The sequence below is a fragment of the Salmo salar genome, chromosome 13, assembly GCF_965601325.2.
Source record: "Salmo salar chromosome 13, fSalSal1, whole genome shotgun sequence".
NCBI lineage: Eukaryota > Metazoa > Chordata > Actinopteri > Salmoniformes > Salmonidae > Salmo > Salmo salar.
In genome coordinates, this window is record NC_138303.1 from 99,105,366 (window position 1) to 99,130,187 (window position 24,822).

The 24,822-nt window shown below is 44.1% G+C and overlaps 1 protein-coding gene across 1 annotated transcript in view; it reads left to right on the forward strand.

The window, feature by feature from the left end:
• Positions 1-7,351: 7,351 nt before the first annotated feature.
• Positions 7,352-24,822, forward strand: part of LOC106568319 (A disintegrin and metalloproteinase with thrombospondin motifs 6) — a 200,988-nt gene continuing 183,517 nt past the window's right edge. Inside the window, exons 1-6 of the mRNA XM_045692499.2 lie at positions 7,352-7,856; positions 10,274-10,786; positions 11,600-12,000; positions 16,535-16,715; positions 21,128-21,378; positions 22,092-22,175. Coding sequence (XP_045548455.1) covers positions 10,684-10,786; positions 11,600-12,000; positions 16,535-16,715; positions 21,128-21,378; positions 22,092-22,175 — 1,020 coding nt within the window. The 5' untranslated portion in view covers positions 7,352-7,856; positions 10,274-10,683. The remainder of the gene's footprint in view (positions 7,857-10,273; positions 10,787-11,599; positions 12,001-16,534; positions 16,716-21,127; positions 21,379-22,091; positions 22,176-24,822) is intronic.

Consider the following 24,822-nt stretch of genomic DNA (forward strand, 5'->3'; position numbering starts at 1 on the left):
GTCACGCCCTGGCCATAGAGAGGGTTTATTCTCTATTTTGGTTAGGCCAGGGTGTGACTAGGGTGGGCATTCTATGTCCTTTTTTCTATGCATTGTATTTCTTTGTTTTGGCCTGGTATGGCTCTCAATCAGGGACAGCTGTACATCGTTGTCGCTGATTGGGAGCCATACTTAGGCAGCCTGTTTTCCTGTGGGTAGTTGTTTTCTGTCTTGTGTGTTCACCTGGCAGAACTGTTGGCTTTTGTTTTCTTGTTTTATTTAAAGTGTCAATAAAGTTAATATGAGCACTTACCACACTGCATCTTGGTCCCCTCTGTCAGACGATCGTTACACCAATGAAAAAAGTCCTTTAAGTAATTGGTAATATCAGTGGGTTTTGTGATGAATGAGCCGTTTGATTAATTGAATGATGGAGCTGAGTTTGCCTTTTTGCCCAAATTTTCATTTAAGCTTGTTACTCAAAATGTTTATATCATTCTTTATGTGATTTATCTTTGTTTATCTATGTGGCCAAATTATTATAGGAGGACTTGGGAGAATAATGATTTGCAACAGACAGCGCATTCAGTATCAGAAATAGAAATACAGGCAGACTGGCCTGCTACTGTGCCTTTCTGTGTCTTCGATATTCTTTCATGCTCAATGATGCACCTGGCCTCTCCACTGACTATCAGCTAATCCTATTTGTTCTTGTGAATTCATATTGCAAATTGATGCAGTTTTGAATGCTTTTATGGGTAATATATTTCTAGTTAGCCTATTGCATATCTGGACAAACAATCCACCTACCACTATTGTCACTATGAATGGTGGATAGAGGGCAGGATAGACCGTTAGACTGGTAGACAATACTGACCTGTGATATAGTAAAAGTTAGCACACGGAAAAGTGTAGTGCAAAAGGGAAGTACCAAAACATCTTGATATAAGGGAGGTGCATACAAGCAGATGAGGAAATGTTGCTAGGTTGGTAGAAATTATATAGTAAAACCTGCAAAAGAGCAGATGTAAACCAGTGAAAAAATGCACTACCCTCCCCTGTGCCCAATAAAAAACCACACAACCCTCCCCAAAGCAAAAATCCCTCACCTTTATCATACCCTGTTCAAAGGCACTTCAATCTTATGTTTTTCACATTCACTCTCTGAATGGCACACATACCCAGTCCATATCTCAATTATCTCAAGGCTTAAAAATCCTTATTTAACCTGTCTCCTCCACTTCATCTATACTGATTGAAGTGGATTTAACAAGTGACATCAATAAGGGATCATAGCTTTCACCTGGATTCACCTGGTCAGTCTATGTCATGGAAAGAATAGGTGTTCATAATGTGTTGTATACTCAGTGTATGTACTCTGGTCCCAGATCTGTTTGTGCTGTTTGCCAACTCCATAATATTGACAAAAAAATGGATCTTAAAGGCGTTAGCCATCAGTGACGGAGTTGACGAGCCACTGATGGAGTTGACAACAGATACTTAAAACAGACATATTTTTTGCCTCTAAAAATAAAAGTTCAATCCAAATATTTGTAAAATATATAAAATTATTTATTTGAAAATCCCCAATAAATACATAACCACTCTATAAGATCTTTCAGCACTCTGACGGAGTTTATGTTAGACAAAAATCTGACAGCGTTTACATCATTTTTCTTCTTCATTCACAGTAGCAATTTTGTTTTTCCACAGTTGCTTTATAACTCTAAAACCTAATTAAATGTAACATATTCAAAACAAAATTCATATTCTATTTTAATCTCTCAGGCAGATGGAGTTGACAGTTTATGTTTGTGACCATGGTGATTCCAATATTGTTTGCTTAAATCTATCAAAAGTAGAGAACTATACAGACCATGAGGGGTCTTTTTGCACTACATGTAATGAGGACAGGAAGAAGCGGTCTTTATGGTATAGCTGACCCTGCTCATTCCTGATTCAATTGGGATTTTAGACAAATCTGATGGAGTAAATAAAATCTTTCAGGAATCAAATTTTTGAGATCAATATTATCTATTGCAAAGAACTACATCCAATAGTTTTTAAGTTAATAGCAATTTTTGCCAGTTTTTATAATTTTCAAATTTTCAATTTTCAATTTTTTGGAGAGTTTGAAAATGGGATCCTTTGCTCCAGACAAGGGAATTTCCAGGCATTTCCAGGCATTTCACCCTTTGCCTTGATGACAGCTTTGCACACTTTCAGCATTCTCTCAACCAGCTTCACCTGGAATGCTTTACCAACAGTCTTGAAGGAGTTCCCACATATGCTGAGCACTTGTTGGCTGCTTTTCCTTCCCTCTGCGGTCCAACTCATCCCAAACCATCTCAATTGGGTTGAGGTCGGGTGATTGTGGAGGCCAGATCATCTGATGCAGCACTCCATCACTCTCCTTCTTGGTCAAATAGCCCTTACACAGCCTGGAGGTGCGTTGGGTCATTGTCCTGTTGAAACACAAATGATAGTCCCACTAAGCACAAACCAGATGGGAAGGCGTATCGCTGCAGAATGCTGTGGTAGCCATGCTGGTTAAGTGTGCCTTGAATTCTAAATAAATCACTGACAGTGTCACCAGCAAAGCACCCCCATACCATCACACTTCTTCCTCCATGCTTCACGGTGGGAACCACACATGCGGAGATCATTCATTCACCTACTCGTCTCACAAAGACACGGCGGTTGGAACCAAAAATGTCTAATTTGGACTCATCAGACCAAAGAACAGATTTCCACCGGTCTAATGTCCGTTGCTCGTGTTTCTTGGCCCTAGCAAGTCTCTTCTTCTTATTGGTGCCCTTTATTAGTGTTTTATTTTTTCAGCAATTCAACCATGAAGGCCTGATTCTGCGTGAACATCAACTGAATAGTTGATGTTGAGATGTGTCTGTTACTTGAACTCTGTGAAGCATTTATTTGGGCTGCAATTTCTGAGGCTGGCAACTCTAATGAACGTATCCTCTGCAGCAGAGGTAACTGTGGGTCTTCCTTTCCTGTGGCGGTCCTCATGAGAGACAGTTTCATCATAGCACTTGATGGTTTTTGCGACTGCACTTGAGGAAACTTTCAAAGTTTCATCAGACCAGAGACTCTTGTTTCTCATGGTCTGAGAGTCCTTTAGGTGCCTTTTGGCAAACTCCAAGCGGGCTGTCATGTGCCTTTTACTGAGGAGTGGCTTCCATCTGGCCACTCTACCATAAAGGCCTGATTGGTCGAGTGCTCTAGGAAGAGTCTAGGTGGTTCCAAACTTCTTCCATTTAAGAATGATGGAGGCCACTGTGTTCTTGGGGACCTTCAATGCTGCAGAAATGTTTTGGTACCCTTCCACAGATCTGTGCCTGGACATAATCCTGTCTCGTCACTCTGTGGACAATTCCTTCGACCTCATGGCTTGATGTTTGCTCTGACATGCACTGTCAACTGTGAGACCTTATATAGACAGGTGTGTGCCTTTCAAAATCATGTCCAATCAATTGAATTTACCACAGGTGGACTCCAATCAAGTTGTAGAAACATCTCAAGGATGATCAATGGAAACAGGACGCACTTGAGCAAAATTTCGAGTCTCATAGCAAAGGGTCTCAATACTTATGTAAATAAACAATTTCAGTTATTTCTTTATTACACATTTGCGAAAATTTCTAAAAACCTGTTTTCACTTTGTCATTATGGGGTATTCTGTGTAGATTGATGAGGATTATTTTTTATTTGATCCATGTTAGAATAAGGCATAATGTAACAAAATTTGGTAAAAGGGAAAGGGTCTGAATACTTTCCAAATGCACTGTATATGCATGAGGGTGAGTAAGTACCAGGTTAAGGACCAGGACTAAAGGGGGCTAACCTTACAAACCGATAACAATCCCCAAGGATCCCTGTATTGATTTTTTGGCAGGTAATTTGACTTTATGAGGCCTAGGTTCAAACTGGCAGCTGCACCCCATGTGTTGGTGTCTGTAATAAACATGTGGACTGGAGTTAAACCACCTAACCCTAGTCACATATAGTGAAAAATGTTTTTTTGGAGGGATACTCTGATTACAGGTGTGTGTGTATGTGTGAGAGAGTGAGAGAGAGAGAGAGAGAGAGAGAGAGAGAGAGAGAGAGAGAGAGAGAGAGAGAGGGGGGGGGGGGGGGGGGGGGATTGGACTGGAGGGGATTCCCTTTGATCAAAGATTCCCTGGAAGATCAGGGGCGGAAATCCCGGGGGGGACACGACCCCCCCATCCTGGGAAAAATATATGTCCCCCCCAATTTATCACTGAAACATAACTATGTAATTTAAATAATATTAATAATACGCAATGAAAGCAATTGTGCTGATTATAGACACTTAATAGCGCGTTTTTAAGTTTCAAAAGATTGCAACCCCCCCACCCTTTGCCTCACAATGGTTTGATCCACTGCCAGTTCCTTAGTTGGCAAGGTAACAGAGGGGTCGTGTCTACTGTCTGAAAGGCACTCAATGAAAGTAACTGACGTGAGGTTAATCTAGTCAATCGCGCACACACACTAGCTGAATATGCAGAGCTAGCGCGCAAATATTAACTATTAAGCTAGCTAGTACCTATTCCATTTATGTGGCGTCGTCAAAGATGGAATCTTTGCTATCGTCAATTTATTCCAAGATCAGCATGCAGATGATGTAAGTTAGTGCTTCAAAGTCCCTGTGATAAGGTTAGCGATAAACTGAAGTCCAAACTGAACAGAACTACACTCTCTTCTACCATTGTCTTAAATATATTTAATGGTCTCGTTGCAAAAACTAAATTGTCGCAAGGGAACTTTTATTTATTTATTTTATTTCACCTTTATTTAACCCGGGTAGCAAAGATTATAGCAAACACCACTGAAACGGAATTGGTGCTCGCTAGCTTTGCGAATTCAGCTATTGTTGGAAGCCAGCCAATATGAAACAAACTATTAAAATTACAAAAGGTTGCAGCATATGTTGTGTAAATGGTGAACTCATACAGCTGTCAACTCTTGTCATTTTAATCCGTTTCACATTTGCTAGCTACCTTTTAGATCGAAGCCCAAATAGAATGATAGAAGATAAGATGATAGAAGCCCATCTCCTACTGTAAATAACCTACACACTGTATGTGTGTGTGTGTAGCCAGCCAGCCAGCCAGGTAGAAAAATGGCAGAAAAATAAAAGACGGACATCAGAGTATTTTTCAGTACACCAAAACGCATAGTAAGAACCCTAGTAGCCTAATATCTCAAAGACTAGTTGATAAAATGTTCATAAGAAAGAAATTAAATTCTAATGGAAATGTTTCACAATGATGTCATTAGGCAGAGCAGGCAACAGTTGGCACACAGACAGCAGAGTTGGGGACAGATATGCAGGGACAGACTGGCAGAGACAGGGAGTCTCAGGTAAGTTTGTTGAGTCTTTGTTTGGCAACATTATGAAAGGTTCTCAATTTGTTTGACTTGTAAAATAGGAATATAATTGGAAAATGCCATGGATACCCCCACTCTCAACTTAAACTGGTGACTGAACTAAGATTTGTTAAAGGCAATGGTATTGCTGTTGTGATTAGTTGTGTAGTTTTGGGGACCAGTAGTTAGGAGTACGGAAAACACCTTATTTCTTTGGTTCCTCAATATACATTTACCATATTACAATGTAGGCTATGTGTTACAGCACTACTTTTGGTGTCCCCCTCAGGAATTGCTCTTGAGAAAATGTCATGTAATTGTCCCCTCCAAAGTTGATATCAGATTTTCTCCCCTGTGGAAGATTATTTACATTTCAACTCAGAAGTTTTGCTATTTAGGCTGGAATTCAATCAAATCCCCAAGACTAAGAACACATCAAATGCCTCAAATGAATTAGGTAATAAGTATAGGTGAAATAAAGAGGACAAGATGCATTTCTGAGATGAAGAAAAACACAGTTCATTACCATTTATTAATAGAGGTAATGATGACAGGTAATTGTGAAATGATCTCGCCATCACGGTGGACAACTCCATTGTGTTCTCCTCCCAGAGTGCTAAGAGCCTTGGCGTGACCCTGGACAACACCCTGTCGTTCTCCGCTAACATCAAGGCGGTGACCCGATCCTGTAGGTTCATGCTCTACAACATTCGCAGACTACGACCCTGCCTCACACAGGAAGCGGCGCAGGTCCTAATCCAGGCATTTGGCATCTCCCGTCTGGATTACTGCAACTCGCTGTTGGCGGGGCTCCCTGCCTGTGCCATCAAACCCCTACAACTCATCCAGAACGCCGCAGCCCGTCTGGTGTTCAACCTTCCCAAGTTCTCTCACGTCACCCCGCTCCTCCAAACACTCCACTGGCTTCCAGTTGAAGCTCGCATCTGCTACAAGACCATGGTGCTTGCCTACGGAGCTGTGAGGGGAACGGCACCTCCGTACCTTCAGGCTCTGATCAGTCCCTACACCCAAAGAAGGGCACTGCGTTCATCCACCTCTGGCCTGCTCGCCTCCCTACCTCTGAGGAAGCACAGTTCCCGCTCAGCCCAGTCAAAACTGTTCGCTGCTCTGGCACCCCAATGGTGGAACAAGCTCCCTCACGACGCCAGGACAGCGGAGTCAATCACCACCTTCCGGAGACACCTGAAACCCCACCTCTTTAAGGAATACCTAGGATAGGATTAAGTAATCCTTCTAACGCCCCCCCCAAAAAAAATATATAGATGTACTATTGTAAAGTGGTTGTTCCACTGGATATCATAAGGTGAATGCACCAATTTGTAAATCGCTCTGGATAAGAGCGTCTGCTAAATGACGTAAATGTGAAAGTTGCTATATAGTTTTTGAACACTTGATGGCGCAACAATCCTTCAAATGGTCCCGTGTGGCTCACTTGGTAGACCATGGTGTTTGCAACGCCAGGGTTGTGGGTTCGTTTCCCACGGGGGACCAGTACGGAAGAAATGTGTTTTAATGAAATGTATGCATTCACTACTGTAAGTCGCTCTGGATAAGCGCGTCTGCTAAATGACTAAAATGTAAAAATGTAAATAGTTGTGCGTTTAATCATCAGAAGAGGTAGCCTAGTGGTTACAGCGTTGGGCCAGTAACCTAAAGCGTGCAGAATCGAATCCCCGAGCTGACAAGGTAAAGATCTTTTGTTCTGCCCCTGAACAAGGAAGTTAATCCACTCTTCCCCGATAGGCCGTCATTGTAAATAAGAATTTGTTCTTAACTGACATGCCTAGTTAAATAAAGGTAAAATTAAAATGATGCTACACTTTGCGCGGATGGTTCTTGCGTCCTATTTCTATCCCCCATCCTCCTCCCCCTGCACGTGATATAAGATCGGAACATGCGCACACATGGTTAGAATAGGCACATCTGCAATGACGTAAACTGAACCGCCCAGCCTGAAAAAGCTGCCAATTTGAAGCAGCTCGGAACTTGGCTATGGTTCCAGACCGGGTATACTGTATTAAAGGGAGCTATACTTCATCTCAATTTAGCTGTGTTGCATGCACTGTCCTAGACCTAGACTATTTGCTATTATTAAGCAGAGTACTACCTGCGTTATCCAAAAGTAACAACTCAGCAAACACACCAAGTCTATTTAAAAAGGACAGTTGGGCTATAAATTAGGTATGCTTATTCTTGGGAATAGACTATTTTCTGCAAAGTGAGTTGTATCTTAGCCTGTGCTCCTCTGTTTTCTCAAGGGGAGCGAGCCACTGCAGTATCGGTATGAGAGTCCAAGAAAAAGAGAATGGCATAAACCGAGAAGAGATGCACAGAGGAGAGAAGTGATCTGGCTACCACGGAACTCAGTGCAGACGAAGTCTATTGTCTGCAATCTGTACTCTACTCTCCACAGTTGGGTTTTGCCGCTGCCAATGAAAATGAAGACGGTAACTATCTGCTTGTAGTCTATCAGCACTCCATAGACACAACTCATGCACGTTTAACGGAGCCAACGCAGATCCCTCTTCTTTAAAACCTGTAGGCTATCCATCTTTAGAAAATAACAGAAAATGCAATGTCTTATCTTTCACATTGTGGACAACATATTTTGGAAAATCTCTTTTGTGATTTTAACAAAACGAGAAATAGATCAAAAGCTAAAAAGTATACCCTATAGGCACGTACAATTCCTCCACAGACAGTGTTTGGTGAGTAGCCTAAATGTTGGTTAAAGTTGCAAACTTGCAACCACTATTTATTCCATCATTTTTATAGAACAGTGTATCTTTTTAAACTGGTTTGATGCCTATGAGCACTTGGCATAGCCCAGGCTACTTTATCTTGCACTGTTACATTTGTAAGTCACTAAAATAGATCCACATCTGTAAGAACAGTCTGCGTGTCTGTCTGTGTCGGCAAAGTCAAACAAACCCAAATTATTTGCCGAGATAGAGTGCCTAGGCTAGGCTACTAACAATAATGATTCCCGGCATTTTCAAACTCTTTTCGAAATCCCTAAAATAAGAACATCGCTGGACTGTTTGTATTATATTCCAGTTGTAGTTGAATTACATAGACTCCTAGATTAACAGAAGAAGTGTAAAGTCACTTGTTTTTATTTGAGCGATCGGTTGGTCGTTGTAGTCTGATGTATTCGGGCCGAGTGCCAACTGTCTGGGTCAGACGGAGTGGCCAAGTAGATTTAGCGCTGCTGTCTGGATATGTGCAGCTATGTTGGTTATATAGCCGCTTCCAACACTATGGATTCTATCCACAGACAGATACCCACCCGTACTGTCTTTACGCGCATCTGATAGATCAGAGGTGATTGGTGGAATTTACGCGTCATTTTCACTAGGACCTAAACTTGGAACCTCGCCTGCGCTTGGTTCTAAAAGTATGGCATGCAATTTATGAGCTGTGTGAGTGAGTGACCTCTTTCTTGAAGAATATCCGGTAAGTGATTTGAAATTTAAATGTTTTTATTGATTGATTGATCGATTGCTTGATAGGTTAATGGATTAATGTGTGCGTTATTACATGGTTATTACATTATTATTACACCTTTACTTCTGCGTTATTTGCGCGCGCGCGCACACACACACACACACACACACACCACACACACACACACACACACACACACACACACACACACACACACACACACACACACACACACACACACACACACACACACACACACACACACACACACACACACACACACACACACACACACACATTCAGAGGGCTTGCTGAGACCAACATTGATCTGTTGATTTGCTCCTGGCTGCAGAGAGAATCAGTGGGATAGAGATGACACAACCTGTTATAGAGACAGGTGCTGTGTTGACTGAGGAGGCTGGCGGACATCAGCACACGCTGCTTTTGTACTTGATCAATGGGTTGTTGTTGTTGTTGACTTGCTGTTGAACGTCTGAGAGGCTGACTTCTCCTTAGGCTGTGGAGATGGTATGGTGTCATAAACACCCTTAAACACACACCTCCGGTTTATCAGGCTGGTTTAGCAGGCTGGTTTAGCAGTACTGGTTTAGCAGGCTGGTTTAGCAGGCTGGTTTAGCAGTACTGGTTTAGAAGGCTGGTTTAGCAGGCTGGTTTAGCAGGCTGGTTTAGCAGTACTGGTTTAGCAGGCTGGTTTAGCAGGCTGGTTTAGCAGTACTGGTTTAGAAGGCTGGTTTAGCAGGCTGGTTTAGCAGGCTGGTTTAGCAGTACTGGTTTAGCAGGCTGGTTTAGCAGGCTGGTTTAGAAGGCTGGTTTAGAAGGCTGGTTTAGCAGTTCTGGTTTAGAAGGCTGGTTTAGCAGTACTGGTTTAGCAGTTCTGGTTTAGCAGTACTGGTTTAGCAGGCTGATTTAGCAGGCTGGTTTAGAAGGCTGGTTTATCAGTACTGGTTTAGCAGTTCTGGTTTAGCAGTTCTGGTTTAGCAGTACTGGTTTAGCAGGCTGGTTTAGCAGTTCTGGTTTAGCAGTACTGGTTTAGCAGGCTGGTTTAGCAGTTCTGGTTTAGCAGTTCTGGTTTATCAGTACTGGTTTAGCAGGCTGGTTTAGCAGGCTGGTTTAGCAGTTCTGGTTTAGCAGTTCTGGTTTAGCAGTACTGGTTTAGCAGGCTGATTTAGCAGGCTGGTTTAGAAGGCTGGTTTATCAGTACTGGTTTAGCAGGCTGGTTTAGCAGGCTGGTTTATCAGTACTGGTTTAGCAGTACTGGTTTAGCAGGCTGGTTTAGAAGGCTGGTTTATCAGTACTGGTTTAGCAGGCTGGTTTAGCAGGCTGGTTTATCAGTACTGGTTTATCAGTTGTTTTGTAGAAGGTAGGCTTATTTACATATGAAATTATGTATTCACAGGTATGCAAATGGATTGGTCAAGACAAGCTTCCAATATAGATCAAGATCTATAGATCTGCTGCATGGGATGTGTTTGAAGAGACTGACTGATCTACTGCTGGATTCTAGCATCACCACCGCCCATGATGAGTGGCTGACATGAGCTCAGAGGGAAACGCCAGTGAGGTCTGGAAGTGTGAGTTGCCCTCAGGAGGAAGCTGAGTGTCTCTGAGACATTCTTTGTGTGAGACCTGGATGAGACGAGAAGAGAAGGAGAAGTAGTGATAACATTTCCCACACAGAGGACCTAAAACCATGGGCTTGATATGGTGCCAGGCACGCCGGACTGAACGTGTGTTCCTAGCCCGTCAGTAGCACAACCACCCCCCTCAACCCTCCTCCCCCCAACCCCATGTCAGACCTTTCTCTAAATGATGGAAATTTTGTGGAAGACGCTGACTTGGATATTGATATTGAGCATGGTGGTGGTCATGGCTTCCTCTGAATTTCAAAGACTTTCGCACAACTCACAAGGTAGGACTGTGCATTGCTTAATAACTTTTTACTGCAGTGGGCTAAATCAGGTTCACACAGTGATTCATGGTCGTCTTAAATAGATCTACTTTGAAACAAAAGGATACACCTCAAACAAATGATTATGGGCTTAAAAGAAGATGACACCTGTACCATGTCAGATATACAGTTTAAATGTATTCCATTTGGAGTTTGCATCCCAATATCACACTTTAAAAACATCACAGAAGATTGAAATATACCGAAACTGTTTGACATAGAAATACTAGTTTTATTTGTAATTTTTTATAACCTTGATTAATAATGAAATTATGAAAAATATGAACATTCCACCCATGTGGCCACAAGAGGGCACTATTCGTGATAGACTGCATAAAAGGGGTTTGTGCACATCTCCCTAGGTACTAGAAATGCTCTCCTTTAGAGAAAGTGATTTCTCTAAGCAGTGAGGCAGGTGTAGGCATTGTTGCTGCACATGGTCAGTGGTCAGTCAGTCAGTGAGACATCTGTAACATCTGGTGATCCTGACCTCACTGTTATTTTAGAGGGATGAACCTACTACACTGTAGATCACAACCTGCTAGCTCTGGCACACGGTGAGGTCATGTCTGTCCTGTCACTGTCTGAGTCCCACTATAGACATACACTGACATTCTACTTTCTATGAGTCCTACTATCTGTAGTGTGTATCCTGTATGTATTCTGCAATGGCTAGATCCCCCTCATTTGTCTCTTCCTCCTTCTCTCCTCCTCATACACCCCTCCTCCGATGGCTCGTCCCTCCATCCCCCCATTCATTATTTTCTGTAAAAGACGAGTACCTGTCCTACTTGCAGCACTACCAGCTGACTGTGCCAGTGCGAGTGGACGAGAACGGGGACTTCCTCAGCTACACTGTGAAACATCACAAGCCCGGTCGCAGGAGACGAACCGCTGAAGCCACCAACACCACCATTGGCCCAGAGCCAACCGACCACGCCGAACAGGGCCCGGCCCAGACCCGAGTCTTCTACAGACTGTCGGCTTACGGAAAGCACTTTCACTTAAACCTGACCCTCAACCCCCACCTGGTGTCCAAACATTTCACGGTGGAGTACTGGGGGAGAGAGGGCCTGGAGTGGAGACATGACATGGTGGAGAACTGCCACTATGTAGGATACCTGCAGGATCAGTACAGCTCCACCAGAGTAGCACTCAGTAACTGTAAGGGCTTGGTGAGTACCATGGGATGTGTTTGGTTCGGCGGTGTGTTGGAAGGAAGCTGCTGTATGTAGTAGCCGAGCAGTATTGGAATGTGTGATGAAGGGATGGAAGAGAGGACAACCTGATCTTTGTGTTTCGTAGAACACCCACCACCACTCTACTCCCCTTCATGGCTTTCTGTGACTTTAGTTTTCACTATGTCTGAGTGTATTTGTGTATATTTGAGTGTGTTTGAATAGTACTCAAGGACCTGTTTTGTGAGGAGGCCAGGAGGCCCCCATTGACCAGTCTTCTCCCTGTCTGAGTCACAGAGAGTTAATACTATGCCGTCTCTGCTCCGATCTGCTCTGCTCTGCTTACCTCAGACAAACCCACAGCTCTACAGGATTAGACAGAGTGTAGTTTGCTAAATAGCATGTTGGCCTCCCTCCACCTGGCACAGTGACACTGTTAGGATAGGGCACAGTGACACTGTTAGGATAGGGCACAGTGACACTGTTAGGATAGGGCACAGTGACACTGTTAGGATAGGGCACAGTGACACTGTTAGGATAGGGCACAGTGACACTGTTAGGATAGGGCACAGTGACACTGTTACGATAGGGCACAGTGACACTGTTACGATAGGGCACAGTGACACTGTTAGGATAGGGCACAGTGACACTGTTAGGATAGGGCACAGTGACACTGTTACGATAGGGCACAGTGACACTGTTAGGATAGGGCACAGTGACACTGTTACGATAGGGCACAGTGACACTGTTAGGATAGGGCACAGTGACACTGTTAGGATAGGGCACAGTGACACTGTTAGGATAGGGCACAGTGACACTGTTAGGATAGGGCACAGTGACACTGTTACGATAGGGCACAGTGACACTGTTAGGATAGGGCACAGTGACACTGTTAGGATAGGGCACAGTGACACTGTTAGGATAGGGCACAGTGACACTGTTAGGATAGGGCACAGTGACACTGTTAGGATAGGGCACAGTGACACTGTTACGATAGGGCACAGTGACACTGTTAGGATAGGGCACAGTGACACTGTTAGGATAGGGCACAGTGACACTGTTAGGATAGGGCACAGTGACACTGTTAGGATAGGGCACAGTGACACTGTTAGGATAGGGCACAGTGACACTGTTAGGATAGGGCACAGTGACACTGTTAGGATAGGGCACAGTAGGATAAGGCTGATGAGGAAAGCTCTCTACAGGATAATCAGAGCTTTAGTCACAGCCAGCCAGCAACCAGGCAGTCAGCCATCCAGCCAGCCAGTCCACCCACTATAAAGAATATAACATGCAGCCAGCCAGAAACCAGTCAGCCAACCAGTTAGTCTGCCCACTATAAAGAACCTAACACATAGCCAGCCAGCCAACCAGCCAACCAGCCAGTCAGTTCACCATAGTGTACCCCACACCTATCCTTCTCAATGGACTATGACAGTAAGCATGCAGGGCTGTCTTTCTGTTTGCTTACTAAACAGTCAGGACCAACTCTCTTGTTTTGGGGATGCATCAAACTTCTCCTCAGGTTTCAGTTTTCCCAGATAAACTAATGCCCAGTCCCAAATCAACCCCTAGCACCTAACTTACCCCTAGGCATTTGTTGTAGATCTGAATAGGTTGGATGGATGAGTGCAGGCGATATGGTAATAGCTCCACACAACCCCAGCCCAGGACTGTCTGGTAGTGTCAGATCTATGAGACGTGTCTGTTTGGAGGTCAGGGACTAGACAAGGGGGTTATGAACTGGGCTTGAGTTTCTCCAGTGAAAAAATTAAGGGATTGTGTTGTTTTCTGTGGGCCTTAACGAGGCAGCTAATCAAAGCTTAGGTATTGATAAAGGTGTTGATCTTAGACTGATGGATTGGCCAGACTGTCTTTGTTAAAACTGACCACTGACAGACTGGCCATACTGTCTTTGTTAAAACTCACCACTGATGGACTGGTCAGACTGTCTTCGTTCAAACTCACCGCTGATGGACTGGCCAGACTGTCTTTGTTAAAACGCACCACTGATGGACTGGCCAGACTGTCTTTGTTAAAACTCACCACTGACAGACTGGCCAAACTCTTATCCCCCCTCTTAACCCCCTCTTATCCCTCCTCTTATCACCCCTCTTATCCCCTTTTATACCCTCTCTTATCCCCCTCTTATCCCCCTCTTATCCACCCTCTTATACCACCTTATCCACCCTCTTATCACCCTATCACCCTCTCATCCCCCCTCTTTTACTTTGAAACATCTCAGGACAAGAAGAAAGCTCTGTTCCTCTGTGCCAATCACAATTATGTGGAGAAAAACATATATTACTGTTGCTGCGACCAAATGTACAGTATCATACATTAAATTAGGTCTGTTTCGCCTCTGACCATTTTAATAGTACCAAAAATGGACAAAACTGAAATGTATCTGAAGTGTAATCTTGTAAGTTGCTAGACGTATTTGATATCTTGATATCACACTCTGCTAGGCATTTATCAAATCTGGGTTTCTTGCCGGAGTGTGCCAAGTTGTCATATTTGGTTAATTGGTTTCGTTGTGGGTTTTTACGGAGGGAAACAGCGTGCCAATGTTTTTTATAAACACATTCTGAAGTACTTTTTCAATTTATGTTACAAAGGGGGTGTTCAAGGGCAGAGAGCTGTGTACTTTGGTTCCGGTCCCAGTAATTACAGCGTTCTTCTAGGTGTAATTGGTTGTTATAACATGATTTATCAAATTGCTTCAGAGTGTGGGGTGTTTCTACATCTGACTGCAGTGCAACACACAGAGCAGAACAGAGCTGTGAGTTGGTTGTTCTATGTGCTGCAACCTGCAATGTTATGTGACTCAGGCTGTAACACACCATTAGCCATTTAGCCCTGACTCAGGCTGTAACACACCATTAGCCATTTAGCCCTGACTCAGGCTGTAACACACCATTAGTCATTTAGCCCTGACTCAGGCTGTGACACACCATTAGCCATTTAGCCCTGACTCAGGCTGTAGCACACCATTAGCCATTTAGCCCTGACTCAGGCTGTAGCACAACATTAGCCATTTAGCCCTGACTCAGGCTGTAACACACCATTAGCCATTTAGCCCTGACTCAGGCTGTAACACACCATTAGCCATTTAGCCCTGACTCAGGCTGTAGCACACCATTAGCCATTTAGCCCTGACTCAGGCTGTGACACACCATTAGCCATTTATCCCTGACTCAGGCTGTAGCACACCATTAGCCATTTAGCCCTGACTCAGGCTGTAACACACCATTAGCCATTTAGCCCCGACTCAGGCTGTGACACACCATTAGCCATTTAGCCCTGACTCAGGCTGTAGCACACCATTAGCCATTTAGCCCTGACTCAGGCTATAGCACACCATTAGCCATTTAGCCCTGACTCAGGCTGTAACACACCATTAACCATTTAGCCCTGACTCAGGCTGTAACACACCATTAGCCATTTAGCCCTGACTCAAGCTATAACACACCATTAGCCATTTAGCCCTGACTCAGGCTGTGACACACCATTAGCCATTTAGCCCTGACTCAGGCTGTAGCACACAATTAGCCATTTGGCCCTGACTCAGGCTGTGACACACCATTAGCCATTTAGCACTGACTCAGGCTGTAACACACCATTAGCCATTTAGCCCTGCCTCAGGCTGTGACACACCATTAGCCATTTAGCCTTGACTCAAGCTATAACACACCATTAGCCATTTAGCCCTGACTCAGGCTGTGACACACCATTAGCCATTTAGCCCCGACTCAGGCTGTAGCACACAATTAGCCATTTAGCCCTGACTCAGGCTGTAACACACCATTAGCCATTTAGCCCTGGCTCAGGCTGTAACACACCATTAGCCATTTAGCCCTGACTCAGGCTGTGACACACCATTAGCCATTTAGCCCTGACTCAGGCTGTGACACACCATTAGCCATTTAGCCCTGACTCAGGCTGTAGCACACAATTAGCCATTTAGCCCTGACTCAGGCTGTGACACACCATTAGCCATTTAGCCCTGGCTCAGGCTGTAACACACCATTAGCCATTTAGCCCTGACTCAGGCTGTGACACACCATTAGCCATTTAGCCCTGACTCAGGCTGTGACACACCATTAGCCATTTAGCACTGACTCAGGCTGTAACACACCATTAGCCATTTAGCCCTGACTCAGGGTGCCAATCATTTCACCGATGATTGTGGTTGTGCTGAACAAAGCATTCAACCTGGTTAATAATAATAATACTGGTTAATAATACTCATTAGTAAAACAATATGTTGATGACTATAATGAAAATGGTTATTTGTCAAAAGTAATTTCATATAAACAGCTTAAAATGGTTTACTGTAAGGCCATTTAGGCTGGTCGTACTTGGAATTACTTTTGGCAAAATTGTTCGATATTTTTTAAGGATGTTAAGTAATTATTTAAAAACTACAATAAGATCAATTGAAATGTTGTGTTTAAGTGTGAGTGTTGTGACATTGTTTGCATTCTTTGCTTATAACCTGTCTCTCTCGATGTTCTTGTTTCTCAACAAGCACGGTGTTATTACCACAGAAGAAGAGCAGTATTTAATAGAGCCATTCAAGAATATATCCTCCACAACTTCCAGCCAATGGGACCAGGGAGAAGGACAGCAGCATGTTATATATAAAAAGTCTTCCATTCCCTCGCCGCAGCAGCAACCCAGCCAACACGAGTTCAGCTGTGGCATCTCAGGTTGGTGAAGAATCTTCTCTTCTCTTCTCTTCTCTTCTCTTCTCTTCTCTTCTCTTCTCTTCTCTTCTCTTCTCTTCTCTTCTCTTCTCTTCTCTTCTCTTCTCTTCTCTTCTCTTCTCTTCTCTTCTCTTCTCTTCTCTGCCATTCTCTGCTCTTCTCTTCTCTGCCATTCTCTGCCCTTCTCTTCTCTTCTCTTCTCTTCTCTTCTCTTCTCTTCTCTTCTCTTCTCTTCTCTTCTCTTCTCTTCTCTTCTCTTCTCTTCTCTTCTCTTCTCTTCTCTTCTCTTCTCTTCTCTTCTCTTCTCTTCTCTTCTCTTCTCTTCTCTTCTCTTCTCTTCTCTTCTCTTCTCTTCACTCCTCTCCTCTCCTCTCCTCTCCTCTCCCCTCTCCACCCCTCCCCTGCTCCCCCCCTCCCCTCTTCTCTGCCTGGACCGACTCTGAGCTGGGTGACTGACGTAAACAAGCAGCTATACATATCAGGACAGAGGAAGTGCTGGTTTGGTTCTAGGCCCAGGTTCCGGTGGATATGACCATGCTGCTGTAAGCTTGACCCGTTTTGGCCTCCACTCAGCCTGGTGTATACACCAGAAACTGATCCTAAAAAGGCCTTGTGACTGGGCACTATAGAACTAGAGCAGCTACTACCACTGAATTCAAATGGACGCTCCTTTTCTCATTAGGTGTTTCTTTGAACAATACACATACTCTGGCTCTCGGCAGAGCTGTGTCCTGTGAGATGTGGTGTGGTGGGATGGGAATTGGAGGGGAACCAGGTGGATGTGGAGGTATTTGGGCCAAGGTCTTATAAGTAGCAGCGAAGGCTGTCATGGGCAGGAAGTTGACGTGCCCTGACACGTTCTATCTTATAGCCCTTCCCCGGAGCATCTGGGCCATAAAGGAAGGGAAGCCTTCAGCTGCAAGGTTCAAAGGGCCAGATTCCCAATGTGTGAAGGACTGCCATTCTATCTCCAACCCTCTCCTGGCTCTGCTCTGGCTATGCCTTCATGGACATACAGTACCAGTCAAAAGTTTGGACACACTTACTCATTCAAGGTTTTTCTTTATTTTTCTACATTGTAGAATAATAGTGAAGACATCAGAACTATTAAATAACAGATATGGAATCATGTAGTAACCAAAAAGTGTTAAACAAATCAAAATATATTTTAGATTTTAGATTCTTCAAAGTAGCCACCCTTTGCCTTGATGACAGCTTTGCACACTCTTGGCATTCTATCAACCAGCTTCACCTGGAATGCTTTTCCAACAGTCCTTCACTATGCGGTCCAACTCATCCCAAACCATCTCAATTGGGTTGAGGTCGGGTGATTGTTGTGTTAGTGTATGTCAGTTGTTTTTTCTGAAACTTTGTTCCCCCTGCTGCTATTGGACCAGGTCTCTCTTGGAAAAGAGATGTTATCTCAACGAGAAAAGCCTGTATAAATAGAGGTAAAAAAAATAAAAAATACAAATAATTGTGGAGGCCAGGTCATCTGATGCAGCACACCATCACTCTCCTTCCTGGTCAAATAGCCCTCACAAAGCCTGGATGTGTGTTAGGTCATTGTCCTGTTGAAAAATAATTATAGTCCCACTCAGCGCAAACCAGATGGGATGGCATATCTCTGCAGAATGCTGTGGTAGCCATGCTGATTAAGTGTGCCTTGAATTCTACATGTAAATAAATCACAGACAGTGTCACCAGCAAAGCAACCCCACACCATCACACCTCCTCCTCCATGCTTCACGGTGGGAACCACACATGCAGAGATCATCCGTTTACCTACTCTGTATCTCACAAAGACACGGCGGTTGGAACCAACAATCTCATCAGACCAAAGGACAGATCTTTACCGGTCTAATGTCCATTGCTCGTGTTTCTTGGCCAAAGCAAGTCTCTTCTTCTTATTGGTGTCCTTTAGTAGTGGTTTCTTTGCAGCAATTTGTCCATGAAGTCCTGATTCACACAGTCTCCTCTGAACAGTTGATGTTGAGATGTGTCTGTTACTTGAACTCTGTGAAGCATTTATTTGGGCTGCAATTTCTGAGGCTGGAAACTCTAATGAACTTATCCTCTGCAGCAGAGGTAACTCTGGGTCTTCCTTTCCTGTGCCGGTCCTCATGAGAGCCAGTTTCATCATAGCGCTTGATGGTTTTTGCGACTGCACTTGAAGAGACTTTCAAAGTTCTTGAAATGTTCCAGATTGACTGACCTCGGAAGCCCAAAAAGAAAAGAAATTCCACAAATGTACTTTTAACAAGGCACACCTGTTAATTGTAATGCATTCCAGGTGACTACCTCATGAATCTGTTTGAGGGAATTCCAAGTGTGCAAAACTGTCATCAAGGCAAAGGTTAGAATCTCAAATATACACTGCTCAAAAAAATAAAGGGGACACTTAAACAACACAATGTAACTCCAAGTCAATCACACTTCTGTGAAATCAAACTGTCCACTTAGGAAGCAACACTGATTGACAATAAATTTCACATGCTGTTGTGCAAATGGAATAGACAACAGGTGGAAATTATAGGCAATTAGCAAGACACCCCCAATAAAGGAGTGGTTCTGTAGGTGGGGACCACAGACCACTTCTCAGTTCCTATGCTTCCTGGCTGATGTTTTGGTCACTTTTGAATGCTGGCGGTGCTTTCACTCTAGTGGTAGCATGAGACGGATTCTACAACCCACACAAGTGGCTCAGGTAGTGCAGCTCATCCAGGATGGCACATCAATGCGAGCTGTGGCAAGAAGGTTTGCTGTGTCTGTCAGCGTAGTGTCTAGAGCATGGAGGCGCTACCAGGAGACAGGCCAGTACATCAGGAGACGTGGAGGAGGTCGTAGGAGGGCAACAACCCAGCAGCAGGACCGCTACCTCCGCCTTTGTGCAAGGAGGAGCACTGCCAGAGCCCTGCAAAATGACCTCCAGCAGGCCACAAATGTGCATGTGTCTGCTCAAACGGTCAGAAACAGACTCCATGAGGGTGGTATGAGGGCCCGACGTCCACAGGTGGGGGTTGTGCTTATAGCCCAACACCGTGCAGGACGTTTGGCATTTGCCAGAGAACACCAAGATTGGCAAATTCGCCACTGGCGCCCTGTGCTCTTCACAGATGAAAGCAGGTTCACACTGAGCACGTGAAAGACGTGACAGAGTATGGAGACGCCGTGGAGAACGTTCTGCTGCCTGCAACATCCTCCAGCATGACTGGTTTGGCGGTGGGTCAGTCATGGTGTGGGGTGGCATTTTTTGGGGGGCCGCACAGCCCTCCATGTGCTCGCCAGAGGTAGCCTGACTGCCATTAGGTACCAAAATGAGATCCTCAGACCCCTTGTCAGACCATATGCCGGTGCGGTTGGCCCTGGGTTCCTCCTAATGCAAGACAATGCTAGACCTCATGTGGCTGGAGTGTGTCAGCAGTTCCTGCAAGAGGAAGGCATTGATGCTATGGACTGGCCCGCCCGTTCCCCAGACCTGAATCCAATTGAGCACATCTGGGACATCATGTCTTGCTCCATCCACCAACGCCACGTTGCACCACAGACTGTCCAGGAGTTGGCAGATGCTTTAGTCCAGGTCTGGGAGGAGATCCCTCAGAAGACCATCCGCCACCTCATCAGGAGCATGCCCAGGCGTTGTAGGGAGGTCATACAGGCACGTGGAGGCCACACACACTACTGAGCCTCATTTTGACTTGTTTTAAGGACATTACATCAAAGTTGGATCAGCCTGTAGTGTGGTTTTCCACTTTAATTTTGAGTGTGACTCCAAATCCAGACCTCCATGGGTTGATAAATTGGATTTCCATTGATTATTTTTGTGTGATTTTGTTGTCAGCACATTCAACTATGTAAAGAAAAAAGTATTTAATAAGATTATTTCTTTCATTCAGATCTAGGATGTGTTGTTTAAGTGTTCCCTTTATTTTTTTGAGCAGTATATATAAAACAAATAATGTTTAACACTTTTTTGTTTACTACATTATTCCATATTTGTTATTTCATAGTTTTGATGTCTTCGCTATTAATCTATAATGTAGAAAATAGTAAAAATAAAGAAAAACCATGGAATGAGTAAGTGTGTCCAAACTTTTGACTGCTACTGTATATCTGATTGTTTCATTGTGTTTTAATGTAGTTTTTTTAAATGTTGATGAATGTTTTATAAATGTTCAACTGATTATTGGTTATCAAATCATCAGTAGTTTCTAATCGTCCTTGAATGTTTCTATTGAGGGGAACAGTGTCAAAGGCTCCCTTTCTTTTTGAAGTTACCACACCCTTGTGAAGATGATCATCAGATAAACCATTTCCTATAATCACCCGAGATGGTTCTTTTTCACAGCATATCATCAGACAACAACTTTACTCACTTGGTTGAGCATGTTTTTCTCTCCCTCCTTCATCCGCAGACCTCACAAAAAGCGGGAGCCCCTGCCAATATAGCACTCCTTCCCCAACCTCTCCAACCTCCTCCTCTCACTCCTTCTCTCCCACCTCAGCCTCTGGGTCCAACAGTTCCCTTCCCGGCGGGGGCTACAGACAGAGGCGGTCGGTCAGCATGGAGCGCTTCGTAGAGACCCTGGTGGTAGCTGATAAGATGATGGTTGGTTACCATGGACGCAAAGACATCGAGCACTATATCCTGTCTGTGATGAATATTGTAAGTTTGATCCTGCTTTTTGCTTTGATTACTGTTGTTTTGTCTCAAAGAAAAGCCTGACAATAGAGTTGGGGTCAATCACTTGGGCTTCCGAGTGGCACAGCGTCACTACAGTCCCTTGTTCAAATCCAGGCTGAATCACATCCGGCCGTGATTGAGGGTCCCATAGGGCGGAGCACAATTGGCCCAGCGTCGTTTGGCCGGTGTAGGCCGTCATTGTAAATAAGAATTTGTTCTTAACTGACTTGCCTAGTTAAATAAAGGTCAAAAAACATTTAAAATGGGTTCATGTCAATGGTCTACTGTAGTTGTTTCCTCATCTCCTGCCCTGCGTTAGTTTGAGTTCACAGAATATTACAAAGCAGTCAGGACTCACTTTCACCTGTCCAGGTCTTTCACATCAATACAGATGAAGGACTGGAGGAAAGATATTAAGATGCACCTCTAGCCTGCTGATATTGGAAACAGGCCAATATAGAGTATTACAACATGAACAATGGACTTATTCGAAGCGTTTCTCTCTTTGGATAGAGTTTTGTTTTCATTAACATTTTAACAGAATGTTCTCTCTAACTGAAAACAGACATTTAAATCGCAGCGTGATCTGGATGTGTGGTTGCTGTTTTCAACCCCAGTATGTGTGAAGAAAACACTGATCCAGTGTTGTGACAGTTTGTCTGACTTTGTGTCTTTTCTTCTTTTCTGGAGGTCAGGTTGCCAAACTTTACCGTGATGCCAGCCTAGGAAACGTTGTGAACATTATAGTAACCCGCCTGATCGTACTGACTGAGGACCAGGTGAGGGCACTCTTCTCTCTCTGTCTTCTTCTTTCTCTCTCTGTCTTCCTCTTTCTCTCTATCTCTCTGCCTCTCTCTCTCTGTCTTCATCTTTCTCTTTACATCTCTCTTTCTCTCTCTGTCTTCCTCTTTATCTCTCGGCCTCTCTCTGTGTTCCTCTCTCTTTCTATCCACATCAACATAAATGTATTTCTCTAATCTCAGTTAAAATGTATCTGTTTTGGTTACTTATTATGCAATAACATAGTTATTCCAAACAGTTGGGAGAGAGAGTAGAAGGATGAAAGAGAGGTGAGAGAGGAGAGGAGTGAAAAGAACAGACAAGAGGACACCAGAGTAGAAGAGTGAGAAGAGAGAGAAGAGAGGAAAAGACAGAGGATAGGAGTGAGAAGAAGAGACAAGAGGACACCAGAGTAGAAGAGTGAGAAGAGAGAGAAGAGAGGAAAAGACAGAGGATAGGAGGCCTCTACCATATGTCTGCCACCAGTAAAGACGAAGCTCAGGAGATGAGCTCAGACTTCTTCCCTCAGGGGGATTTGATTGAGGATTTTTACATTCAATCTATATAGTGTAGGTTTGATGGGAGAAACAGAGTGAACTGTACATCTAGCCTCAGTCTATAGAGGATGGACTCCAGCAGAGATGAATACCTCTTCATTCATTCTCCATTTTAAGACTGAAACCCATATGTTTTTCCCAGATGGAGTGTAACATGAATATATTGATGATTAGAATATTCTTTCAGATATGTATCATATGGATTATCTTAACGGATATGTCAGAATCCTGTCAAATGGTGGACATGGTTTTAATAAGCTTGTATACTATCGTTTTCGACTGATGCTTTTGACTATGACGGCCCAATCCTAACTTAAAACATAAATCATACACTGATGTCAATGGGAGATTTAAGTGAAAGTCTGAGTGGCTTGCATTAATCTTAATTCAGCGCTAGATATGCCAAGCATTAATCTTAATTCAGCGCTAGATATGCCAAGCATTAATTTTAATTCAGCACTAGATATGTCAAGTGCAGAATGTTGGGTCTGTTCTGGACGGAATGCTGGGTTCTGTGTGTTCAGACTGTGTTGTGTGTTCTGGGTTGTGGATGTGTTCAGACTGTTCTGGGTTGTGGATGTGTTCAGACTGTTCTGGGTTGTGGATGTATTCAGACTGTTCTGGGTTGTGGATGTATTCAGACTGTTCTGGGTTGTGGATGTGTTCAGACTGTTCTGGGTTGTGGATGTGTTCAGACTGTTCTGGGTTGTGGATATGTTCAGACTGTTCTGGGTTGTGGATGTGTTCAGACTGTTCTGGGTTGTGGATGTATTCAGACTGTTCTGGGTTGTGGATATGTTCAGACTGTTCTGGGTTGTGGATGTGTTCAGACTGTTCTGGGTTGTGGATGTGTTCAGACTGTTCTGGGTTGTGGATGTATTCAGACTGTTCTGGGTTGTGGATGTATTCAGACTGTTCTGGGTTGTGGATGTATTCAGACCGTTCTGGGTTGTGGCTGTGTTCAGACTCTTCTGGGTTGTGGATATGTTCAGACTGTTCTGGGTTGTGGATGTGTTCAGACTGTTCTGGGTTGTGGATGTATTCAGACTGTTCTGGGTTGTGGATGTGTTCAGACTGTTCTGGGTTGTGGATATGTTCAGACTGTTCTGGGTTGTGGATATGTTCAGACTGTTCTGGGTTGTGGATGTGTTCAGACTGTTCTGGGTTGTGGATGTATTCAGACTGTTCTAGGTTGTGGATGTGTTCAGACTGTTCTGGGTTGTGGATGTATTCAGACTGTTCTGGGTTGTGGATGTGTTCAGACTGTTCTGGGTTGTGGATGTATTCAGACTGTTCTGGGTTGTGGATGTGTTCAGACTGTTCTGGGTTGTGGATGTGTTCAGACTGTTCTGGGTTGTGGATGTGTTCAGACTGTTCTGGGTTGTGGATGTATTCAGACTGTTCTGGGTTGTGGATGTGTTCAGACTGTTCTGGGTTGTGGATGTATTCAGACTGTTCTGGGTTGTGGATGTGTTCAGACTGTTCTGGGTTGTGGATGTGTTCAGACTGTTCTGGGTTGTGGATGTGTTCAGACTGTTCTGGGTTGTGGATGTGTTCAGACTGTTCTGGGTTGTGGATGTATTCAGACTGTTCTGGGTTGTGGATGTGTTCAGACTGTTCTGGGTTGTGGATGTGTTCAGACTGTTCTGGGTTGTGGATGTGTTCAGACTGTTCTGGGTTGTGGATGTATTCAGACTGTTCTGGGTTGTGGATGTGTTCAGACTGTTCTGGGTTGTGGATGTGTTCAGACTGTTCTGGGTTGTGGATGTATTCAGACTGTTCTGGGTTGTGGATGTGTTCAGACTGTTCTGGGTTGTGGATGTGTTCAGACTGTTCTGGGTTGTGGATGTGTTCAGACTGTTCTGGGTTGTGGATGTATTCAGACTGTTCTGGGTTGTGGATGTGTTCAGACTGTTCTGGGTTGTGGATGTGTTCAGACTGTTCTGGGTTGTGGATGTGTTCAGACTGTTCTGGGTTGTGGATGTGTTCAGACTGTTCTGGGTTGTGGATGTATTCAGACTGTTCTGGGTTGTGGACGTATAAAGACTGTTCTGGGTTGTGGATGTGTTCAGACTGTTCTGGGTTGTGG